The following is an 11,220-nucleotide window of genomic DNA, read 5'->3' as shown; positions in this document are numbered from 1 at the left end:
TGTTAGTAGTATTGCCCAAGGCTTCCCTGGAGCGGCTGGAATTGTTTCTGCTGGGGGAGACACTCAGCAGCCTGGGCTCTGGGGGACTGAGGCAGCGTCAGCTAGCGTGAGTGCGGGGGGCCCGGGAACATCTGCCTTACCTGGTTTGTTTTCGAGAGTTAAAGGAAAGAAGCTGAGGGTAAGGGTCTCCTGAGAATTTCACTGAAGAGGAAGAGGCCTCAGGGAAACCACTGAGGGGGAGAGATTATTCAAGGTGAATAACCAAGACTGTAGGGTAGATATTCTGGGGCACTAGCTTTTCCAGAACACAGCCGAAATAGCTGGTTTTAAGTGATGACTTTCTTCCTAGTTGAACATTCAGGGAAGGACTGGGAGGGTATGCTTGCCTAAAAAGAGAGGAATTGTTGCAGAACTTTTGCATCAAAAAAAAAAAAAAAAAAGACTGAAACTGAAATTTATTCTTTTAGTCTCTTTTGGATCCTCATCTGGGAGCCCCTTAATTTCATCTAAAACCTCTTATCTCTTAAAGCTACCCTTATTTGTCATTTCTTACCCTGAACCTTTGTCAGAAACATCAGTCTTGACAAGTAGGCTGTGGGGCACCTCCTCCCAATGGGGCTCTAGGGAGTGACCGCTTGTCTGTGACATTCATGCTCCAGCCTAATGCCTTCTGTTGAGGGAGCTGGAGCTCCCCGGCAGCCTGGGCCTCATCGGGGCCATGAGAGGTTGGGAACTGACCCTGCGGGCCTCAAGCTGAGGGCTTTCTGATGGACCTGTGACTCTGCTTTGCAGCTTGAAGAGCTACGATGGCGGTCAACAAGGACCCAACCTTGGTGGATGGAGACCTCCCTGTAAGTAACTTGAGAAGTGGGGGGACCACTGAGCTGGGGAGGAAGGAGCAGGGAGGAGAGGTTCAGGGGACTCAGAACAAGTTATGTCTAGATTATATTCCTGTTTCATTGGCCATTATGTCTTTCATTATTCTTGCCCTCAGTACCTTTTGCAGGGTGCTCTTGGGGTTGGGGGGTGCCTACTGAAAACAGCACCTCGGAAGAAAAGAACAGAAATATTGGCTGATGCAAACGCCCACACTGTGTCCACCCCGGCGGGATGTAGATTCAAATGCTAAGCCACTGCATTCTGTAACTCTGGGGTGTCGTGCGTGTTCTAGAGTATGAGAATGGCACCTCTTGGGGTTACACGACACACAGCCTGTGCTGCATATGGGAAAGGGTTAGAGGAACATTATTTCCGGGGTTCTGTGTCTAGCCTGGTTTTCACTGTGACTTGGAGCAGTGTGATACCTTTAGGGGTACCTGACCCTTCCAGGCAAGGCCTCTCTGATTTAGGCACAGTTCAGATAGTGGGTGAAACTTAAAAACTGTGAGCCTATATAATGCCCATCTTGTCCCAGGTTAGGCTTTAGCTAACTTTTGCACTTGGAATCACCACCAAGTTTTATATTAAATCATAGAACACAGAGGCATAAAATGAACCAGTGCATAGTTAACCCATCCAAACGGTTGGTGGTTTATTCCCTTCCCAGGACCTCTTTGTCCCTCTTTGGCTTTGCTTACAACAACCCCCGAAGGCTCTGTCCAAATGTTAAAGAAAATATTCTCTTGTTTACAGTCAGATTCCTTTTCTAGTTCAAATTTCAAACTCACCTGCAAAATGAAAGCTAAAAAATTGTAGCCTGCTGTTACAAGTCTCCTTGATGGGTCTCCTAACTCAGCCTACAAATGGAAGAGGCTAGGTCCTCACCTCCAGAGCAGAACCCTGTAACAGGGACATAGTCAAACTGCAGAGAGCTCCAGCGTCTGAGTCAGGACCTGGGGAGCTTTCTGTCTTTACTTTTCATGTGGAGAATTCTTAGCCTTCCTAAGAGTGGACAGAAGAATATTAATACCCTTCACTAGCCACAACAGCCATTAATCAATCCTGTGGCCAATCCTGCCTCACCTGCGCTCTCCTTTATCCCCAGACCTTGCGATATTTTGAAGTGAATCTTGCAGATAGGCCATTTCAGGCCTGAGCCGGAATCCTGACTCTGTCATTTACTAGCTGTGTGATCTTGGATAAGTCACCTCACATCTCTGGGTCTTTGTGTCCTCACCGGCAAAGTGCTAGTGCTGACGTCAGAGGGTCACTGGTAGAATTCAGTGAGGTCTTGTCACCCAAGCCCCCCAGTCAGTGCCTGGAGTAAATATTTCCTCGTGCAGGACTAGAACCCACATTCTTTACTCAAAGACCAGTGTGTGTTCACTGAAATTCCCGGGTGACCTTAAGTTTCATTGTATGGCTGCATTAATAAGAGCACAGCACCTCAAAAATGAGAAGCAACAAGTTCACTGTACCCCACATGCTTAGACCACATCTGGAATGCTGTCTTCAAGTTGGAGTGCTATACGTTTAAGAAAGACAACACTAAACTGTAGCCTAGCCAGAGGGGACCACCAGACCAGGGCGGTAAGCTGAGCCAGGATCTGGAGCTATTTAGCACGGAGGAAGGACCACTAAAGGCAGGCATATTGCCTTCAAGTATGTGAAGGGCCAGCCCACGAATGATGAAATAAATGTGCTCAGTGTTGTTCCAGAGGGCAGAGGGTGGAGCAGCGGGTGAAGGCACGTTGCAGCTCAGCAGCGCCGTCCAACGAGGGCCACAGGCCACTCGATGAGGGCAAGGTCCATCCCAGGAGGCCTGTCAATACAAGCCTGCCGTGGAGGGGAGGAACGTGGGGGCATGGGGTCACTAGGTGATGGACATTAAGGGGACATGTGATGTAATGAGCCCTGGGTATTAGGTAAGATTGATGAATCACTGACCTCTACCTCTGAAACTAATATTATATATTAATTAATGGAATCTGAATTAAAGACAATGAAGAACTTGAGAAAAATTTTTAATCAAAAAAAAAAAAATACAAGCCCGCCAGAAAGACTATGGGAAGCTCTTTTGCTGCAGAGGCTCCTGGAGGCCTAAACTTCTGTGATTCTGTGCAGTTGGGCAGATCTCAACTTACCCCTCCTAGGCGCAGCCCCGACCCATTCATTTATTCAGCCAGCATTGCTGCCCTGGAGCTAGGCACTGGGAGAGGGACGAGTACACACACGATCACAGCACCATGTGATGGAGGCGAGCCAGGGAAGAAGTGGTGGCTGCTGTTGTGAGGAGAAGGGTCAGGAAGCTTCCCAGAAGCAGTGATGCTCAAGCTGTGTCTTGAGGAAGCAGCATTCTGCCAGATAGATGGGTATGGGAGGGAAGGGGGAGCATGCACAGGCAGGGGACCAGCCTACGTAGGCAGGGAGGCCGTGTCCCAGTATCTCAGCAGAGCCTGGATTGAGCCAGGAGAGCATAGCAGGCTGGCTCTGATTTTTCCTGTGAGCCATCCAGAGACCTCTGTGGCCTGGGTTCCTCCTAGGTTACTGGGATGCAGGCTAGCCTCCCCAGTGGGCTCCGTGACCCAGGGCTGCCTTCCCGTGAGGCAGGAGCGTGCAGGGAACACCTTGATTGCCTGCCTGCCTTCCTTCCGCTCCAGGAGCAGGAGAACGTGTTGCAGAGGGTCCTGCAGCTGCCGGTGGTAAGCGGCACCTGTGAGTGTTTCCAGAAGACCTACACCAGCACCAAGGAAGCTCACCCGCTGGTGGCCTCTGTATGCAATGCCTACGAGAAGGGTGTGCAGGGCGCCAGCAGCCTGGCGGCCTGGAGCATGGAGCCGGTGGTCCGCAGGCTGTCCACCCAGTGTGAGTCCTCCAGGCACTGGCAGGCCACCACCTGTCTATCTGTCTGTCTGTCTGGTAGCTTGCTTGTCTGTCTGCCGATATGTCTGTGCGCCTTTTTGGCTGTCCGACGGCCTTTCTAACCACCTACATCCCGTTACATGATCTTCTCCTCTACAATTATAGATGATACAGTGAGAGACGGCTATAGATACAGGTACAGATATGGAGGTACATCTCTCCTCCTCTGTAGATGTCCCATCTACAGCCCAGTTGGCATTTTCCCGGGATGACAATGATGGGCCAAAGAATTGGCAGGGCAAGGGATGGGCAGAGCTGTGTGGGCAGTGGTGGGAGTGAGGCTCGTGGTAGACCAGATGCCCACTTTGGCCCCAAATCCAGCAGCAACAGTAGGAACTAGCAGAGTCTGATACAGAAGCAGGGGCAGGAGACTCTAGGTCTGGCCCAGCAGAGCCTGGGGGGGAGCAGGGGGGGACGGGAAGGTGTCCGGGCCCAGCAGCAGAGAGCTAGCAGCCTGGGCCATGGAGGTGGAGAACAACTGTCCATACGGGCCCTACTACCTGACCCAGCCCTACTCAAATTGTTCTGCCCCATTTGAAAATACGGTCTCCAAGGAAAGGCTCTCTCTCTCTCTCTCTTTTTAAATTCCAGTGTAGTTAACATACAGTGTTATGTTAGTTTCAGCCATACAACATAGTGATTCAACACTTCCACACATCACCCAGTGCTCATCACGACAAGTGCATCCACGGCAAGGCTCTTGATAGGGCTGAGGGAAATTCCAGCAGCACCAAGAAGTCTAGGACCTTCTACCATCCTGATTAGAGAATTATGGGTGCATGAGGATTCTGCCTTGGGCCAGCCTCCTTGCCTCCAAACTCCTTCAAAAACTTCCCTGGGTCTCATTTTGCCCAGTCAGAAGTTGGCCCAAGTCATCTGGGCTCTCTGCTGCTTGAGAATTTTGTGAAGAAATGTAAGCTATCTAGAGAGAGAATATATGAAAGCATAGAGAACTGATCTCCATGATCATGACTGCAGAGCTCTGTCTTCAGCAGCCCGTACCTCCTAGAAGCATCTACATACTCTGGCACTTGCCCCCCTCTCTGGGGGCAACTCCTTTCTCTTCCCTGCCACCCTCTTGATCATCTTACTCCTAGAAGGTAGAAGGAAGGACATGGACACACCTTGTCTTCATGCCCACCCAAACCTCACCCAGACAGGGGAGGGAGGACAGGGAAGGAGACACCAGTATTTGTTGGTGATTCACAGAGTTCTTGTCACTTCCTCCTCACCACAACCCAGCACGTTAGGCACCATTAGTCCACATTTGACAAACAGGGAACCTGAGGCTCAGGCACGCTGTGACTTACCCGAAGCCACACTCTGCAGATGCACGCACTGGGCTCTGCGTGCAGATCTGCCTGACTCCAGAGTTCCTACACAGAGGGAAGACACCGGCCTGGCCTCCCGGAATGGGGAGCTAAAAGGGGCTGGGGAGCGGGGTGGGGGGGGACTCAGGTTCCAAGATGCTTCCGATGCAGCAGGGCTGGGGGGTTTTGAGGGCTCTGAGGTGACTTCCTTGACACAGAGGCCACTGCTAGGTCTTTGTGGCTCACCCCACTGTGGCCTTTGCTTCTAGTCATAGCTGCCAACGAGCTGGCCTGCCGTGGCCTGGACCACCTGGAGGAAAAGATCCCAGCCCTCCAGTACCCACCTGAAAAGGTGAGTCCCTTTCCTCTTCTCTAATGTGCCCCGTACTCTGTTGTCCCAGCTCTCAGGAGGAGAGGGCACAGGCTGACGATGCCATGACTGTCAGCCTTTCATTTCTATGGCAAGTGCCCTCCAAGCTTGGGGGTGGTCGCCTGCCCCTAAGGCCACAAGTGGGCTTAGTCCTCTCCCTGTGGTGCCAAATGGAGGCAGGCTTTCTGGAAAGCAGGCACAGCCCAGGGGCTAACTCAAACAGGGGCTTGGGGTGGGTCCCACTGCTTCTAATCCCATGATCCCCCTTCCCCACCCCAGGATACCTGGTGGGCCGGCACTGGGCCACTTGATAACTATAGTCACCTAAGATCATGGGCCACACTCATCGGAGCTCAGGATTGCAGTCCCATGTCCTCAAGATCCAGCCCTTTATGGACCAGGAAACTGAAAAAGTCCCTTTACCTAGCTGTATATTCATTGGGTATTTGCTAGATAAGGGCCATGTCAAGCGCTTTTGGGGAATAAGCTTCATCTCACTGACTATCTACTCATCCCACAAACATTTACTGAGCCCTACCCTATGCCAGGGGCCACAATGCGATTTATGGAGCCCTCCCATTTAATCCTCTTGTCAACCCTCTGGTACAGGGTGGGTATCCCCATTTTACAGATGAGAAAACTAGTGACTTCGCCCTGGGCACACAGCCTTCAGTGGAGGCCACATGAGAGCAGGTCTGTTTGGCTCCGAGGCCTGTGCTCTTCACATTTTTCCAGATGAAGGGCATCTTTGTCACAAAAGAGCTCCCAGACTACTAGGAGAGAAAGAGAAATTATTCCAATACAGAACTGGTAGGAAGATCAGCCACATCTCTGACTCAGTCTAAATGTAGCTGGGAATGAGAGCATGTTCTGAGGGAAGGACAGACAAGACATTCGAGGAATTGGGGAGTGGAGATGCCTTGTGAGCATGAGAATATCGAGACAGGTGTCATCAAGGAGGTGGCCTTTGGGGGGTAAAGTTGGTTAGGATGTTGCCAGGCAGAAGTGGGGTGCAAAGAGGCCAGGAGATCCATGCACAGGGAGGACTGGAGCCCTTTCCCTTTAAAGCTCAGCTTAATCAAGGGGTCCAGATATTGGTGCCCCTCCCCTGGGCCTTTATTTTATTTTATTTTTAAGTAAGCTCTATGCCCAGTGTAGGGCTGGAACGCATGACCCTGAGATCAAGAGTCACACGCTCTACAGACTGAGACAGCCACATGCCTCTCTCCTGAGCCTTTAAATGAAGCCTTCCTGGAAGCTGGGCTCAGGGCTAGCAGACCCACAGTCCTGACTCCCCTCCCCATCTCCCCCAGATCGCCTCTGAGCTGAAGGACACCATCTCTACCCACCTTCGCAGTGCCCGCAATAGCATCAGCGTGCCCATCGCCAGCACTTCGGACAAGGTCCTGGGGGCCGCTCTGGCCAGCTATGAGCTCGCCTGGGGGGTAGCCAAAGACACTGCCGAGTATGCCGCCAACACCCGAGCCGGCCGGCTGGCCTCCGGAGGGGCTGACTTGGCCCTGGGTAGTGTTGAGAAGATGGTAGAGTTCCTCCTCCCTTCAGCCAAGGAAGGGTCAGGTATCTACCATTATGGGGGGCTGGCAGACCCTTCTTGGGAAGTGAGTTGGCTGCCCATGCTGCCTGGGAATTAGTAAGAGGCAGCCAGGGCTCAGCCGGCCACGGCTCTGGAACAGGGAAGGCCCAGCAAGATTTCCAGAGGGATCTATCCTAATTTAGCCTCCTCTCCCCATTTGTGAGTGGGGAAAGTGAGTGACCCAAGTCACCGGCTCCACTTGTGGTGGAGCTCAGGTAACCACTTTCCAACCCGAGACACAACCTCAGCTTCCCCAGCACCCCTCTCTCTCTGATCAGCTTTCCTTGCTTTCCCCCCAAATTCCATCCAGCCCCTGCTCCAGGACAGCAGCAGGCCCAGAAGCCCCCCAAAGCCAAGCCGAGCCTCGTGCACAGGGTTGGGGCCCTGGCCAGCACCCTCTCTCAACACACCTTCCAGACCACAGCCGGGGCACTGAAGCAGGGCCACGCCCTGGCCATGTGGATCCCAGGTGTGGCACCCCTGGTGAGTGTCTGCCCTGAGCTCTGGCTGACCCCTAGCCTGGGTCCCTCCCATCCCACCCAACTCCACCTCTGGTCCTAGGAACATTCTCTCCTCCAGCTTGGGCTGGGACTTTTGGTTTAAGGACAGGAGGCCTTAAGCGGGTGGAGGGCCAGTCCTCTGGGCTTCAAGGAGAGGGGAAAGGACAGGCTGTGAGCCGAGGGCACTTCTGTCCCTCTCCCTCTCCCTTGGAGTCTTACCCCCCGGTATTCATCCTCACAAGGGAGCTTCTTACGGTGGGCCCTCCCACCTATGAGGGAGCAGAGACCCCCTAGCTGCTATCCAGGGATGAGGAAGTGTCACCTGTAAGTAAGCAAGGTCCCAAACCCCTTCTGCTGGGGAGAGAATGCTGGCTGGGCTGCATCCCTGACTCTGACTGCCCCCAGGTTGTAAAATTTCCCCTTTAGAGGCTTCTAATTTGCATCTTACTTGCACCTAAGGTAAAGCTGCCTTTTCTAGGCCCAGGCAGGGCTAACTGCCCACCATACCCCACCCCCACTGTGTATTTTAGCAGATAGAAACTGGAATTTTTTCATAAGAACCTTTGTAAGAAACAAAGGCCAAATCAAGGAAAACAAAGGAAATAAAAATTAAAACTTAAAGCATAAAGGTCAGCAAACAAAACAACCACTTCTCAGCCATCATTTGAATAACACTTTTGAAAGCATCATCAGGCCTGACTCATTCATTCAAACAAAGGTTTGCTGAGAACCTACTATGCTCCAGGTTCTGTGGCTCCAGTAGGGATTCGGGAGTAGTGGTTCTCTTCTGTCCCCTGCCCTGGGGGATCATCTACCCGTGGGGGCTGCGACTGACCCATGTCCCAGCCTTACGTGTAGTAGGGAGGGCCTGCTGTACTGTGCAGCCTGTTCACACAGAACATAATGGTGTCCCCTGAAGCTGTATGATAAAGAGGCCCTGTTTGGGGAGTTCCCTAGGGCTAGGAATGAGCCAGGCTGTGCCTCGAGGGGGCACCAGCCCACCTGCCCAGGTCTGTTTCCACCCATGGGACACTGGGGTCCTCTGGATTTTTTCACTCTTTAAAGATCTCCAAGTCTCCAAGGAGAATCTACTAAAGCTAAACACGCCTCCCCCCCCCCCCCGCCCCAAGACCCAGCAATTCAACCCAACAGAAATGAGAGCTTACGTCCCCCCATAAGACACGTCAAAATGTTCCTCTCAGGCTTTATCCTTAGCCAAGAACTGGAGACAGCACAGATGTCCACCAACAGCAGGGTGGGTAAATTGTGGTGGCTGTACATGGACTATGACACAGAAGTGACAAGGAAGGAGCTATCTTGACGTGCAATAGCTCGCATGAGTCTTACAACACCATGTTGAACAGAAGAAGCTATTTGTGAAAGAAGACCCATTGCATGAGTCCATTTATATGAAGTTTAAAAATGGGCAAAACCACCCCTCTGTTGGCGGAGGTCAACATGTGGTCCCTCAGCGGGGGGGGTACTGGCAGGGTGGGGGGCACCCCCACGGGAGACTTCTGCGGTGTTGCAAGTGGCCTCTATCTTCATCTGTGGTAGTTACATACGTGTGTGCTTACAAAACGTCACAGAGCTGCACGCTTCCAATGTGTGCGCCCCAGGTGTGTGAGTGATCACTCAGGGACAAGTCTGGGGGACAGTCCGCTGGGGCCCGGCCCCTGGTGAGGGCTTTTGCGCGCTGGGGCTGCCCGGCCCTCTGCAGGCGTGGGAGGCCAGCAGCTCACGGGCCACCCCCCCCCCCCCCCACCCGCAGAGCAGTCTGGCCCAGTGGGGCGTGGCGGCCGCCATGCAGGTGGTGTCCCGGCGGCAGAGTGAGGTGCGAGTGCCCTGGCTGCACAACCTCGCCGCCACCCAGGACGAGGACCACGACGACCGGACGGACACGGAGGGAGAGGAGACGGAGGAGGAGGAGGAATCTGACACCGAGGAGAACAAGCTCAGCGAGGTAAGGCGGCGAGCAGAGGCCGAGTGGGGACGTGGACGCCTCACGGTCCCACAGCCCACTGAGGGGCCGCGAAGCAGAGGCACGGGGTGGGCCTCGGCCCCCAGACCCAGAGCCGCAGTGCGTGCAGGCTGCGCTGTTCACCGCACCCCCAGACGGCCGGCTAACAAAGTACTTCCATGCCCTTCTCTCAGCTGACCCTCCCAACAGCCCCAGAAAGTAGGCAGGGCGGACACTGTCATCCCCGTGGTGCAGGTGAGGAAGCAGGTCCAGAGAGGGGAAGTGACCTGCCCAAGGCCACACAGCTCGGAAGAAACCAGCGGCCCCGTCCTTTCCCTCCAGCTCTGGGGGCGGTGGGGAGGACAAGGGCGGGGGGCGCACCGCCGCAGGTGCTGACCTAGCTCTGGCCCCCCAGGTGGCAGCCCTGCCCAGCCCGCAAGGCCTCCTGGGCAGCGTGGCGCACGTGCTGCAGAAGGCCACGTGGAGCACCATCTCAGCCGTGACATGGGCGCCTGTGGCTGTGCTGGGCTCGGCGGCGAGGATGCTGGGCCTCAGCCCGGCCCGCGCCACCTCCCCCACCAAGGGGAGGGCCATGTCCCTGTCAGACGCCCTGAAGGGCGTCACTGACAACGTGGTAGATACGGTGGTCCACTACGTGCCGGTGAGTCCCACCCACCCCAGGGGCCTGGGAAGGACGGGTAAAGCAGATTGGACCCAAGGGGCTGCAGTGGGCCTCCTTTCCCCAATCTCCTTGGCGCCCCAGAAACATTTTGATGAACTACGGCCTTGATGGGGGGCCCTTGCCAGCCCCAAGAGTATAGAGACGCTGGCCGTGGCCTGAGACCCTTTCCCACAGCCCCCCCTTCCGACCATCAGTCTGGGGGTCCCCAGTTGGGCCAGCCCTCACCTCAGGGGGTTTGCGTGCGGCTAGAGGGAGGCTTCCAGGGCGCCCTGGGGGGTGGGCTCTGTTCCAGGGCACAGCCACTGCCCCATCCCTGTCCTATCACCTATTACCAACAGGAAAAACCCAAGAGACACCAATACTGTCCCTCTGGCAGTCCCCGGGCCCCTGCCCAGAGCAAGGCACGGGTTGTGTAGGCTCCAGAAGGCTCAGTCAGGCACCCACCCTTTAGAGTGAGCAAGGGTTGGGGGCGGGGGTTACTCAGTCCCTCACTTCCAAGAGGCACGCAGGGGTCTTGGCTGCCAGCCTGTTCACCTTGGGCTCCACACGGGGCCAGGCAGGGATCCCCTGCCCCTGGCTGGGACCGCGGGTGGGCTGTGCTGAGCGCACAGCTCAGGCCCAAGGGACGGTGGGAAAGCCGCTGACTTTCCACGGAGGGACCCCTGAGGGAGACCCGAGGGGTCCAGGCACTTTGGGAGGGGGGCTGCCTGCCTTGCCTTGGGGGTCTGGGCCGAGGAGACCATCGGAGAGGGCAAGGCGTCAGCGGTCTCCCCTGCTCCCCCGCCCGCGTCGCACACCCCAGGCTGTGCGCTCCGGAAGGCCGCTCCTGGGAGGGGTGCATGCGAGGGGCCGGGAGAAGCGGTGGATGGGAGGCGCAGAGACGAGGGGGTCAGGCCGGGGCCCTAACACGGCTGCCGGGCCCTCAGCTCCCCAGGCTGTCGCTGATGGAGCCCGAGAGCGAATTCCGGGACATCGAAGAGGCCGAGCGCCGGGAGGCGGAGCG

General features: G+C 55.2%; 1 protein-coding gene across 1 annotated transcript in view; it reads left to right on the top strand.

Moving 5' to 3' along the window:
• Positions 1–11,220, top strand: part of PLIN1 (perilipin 1) — an 11,885-nt gene continuing 665 nt past the window's right edge. Inside the window, exons 1-9 of the mRNA XM_044918304.1 lie at positions 1–106; positions 793–851; positions 3,540–3,744; positions 5,381–5,463; positions 6,795–7,059; positions 7,386–7,558; positions 9,347–9,538; positions 9,951–10,196; positions 11,144–11,217. Coding sequence (XP_044774239.1) covers positions 807–851; positions 3,540–3,744; positions 5,381–5,463; positions 6,795–7,059; positions 7,386–7,558; positions 9,347–9,538; positions 9,951–10,196; positions 11,144–11,217 — 1,283 coding nt within the window. The 5' untranslated portion in view covers positions 1–106; positions 793–806. The remainder of the gene's footprint in view (positions 107–792; positions 852–3,539; positions 3,745–5,380; positions 5,464–6,794; positions 7,060–7,385; positions 7,559–9,346; positions 9,539–9,950; positions 10,197–11,143; positions 11,218–11,220) is intronic.

This window comes from Neomonachus schauinslandi, chromosome 9 (assembly GCF_002201575.2).
Source record: "Neomonachus schauinslandi chromosome 9, ASM220157v2, whole genome shotgun sequence".
Lineage (NCBI taxonomy): Eukaryota > Metazoa > Chordata > Mammalia > Carnivora > Phocidae > Neomonachus > Neomonachus schauinslandi.
Note: the sequence above shows the minus strand (reverse complement) of the source record. Positions and strands in the feature narration are given on the sequence as shown.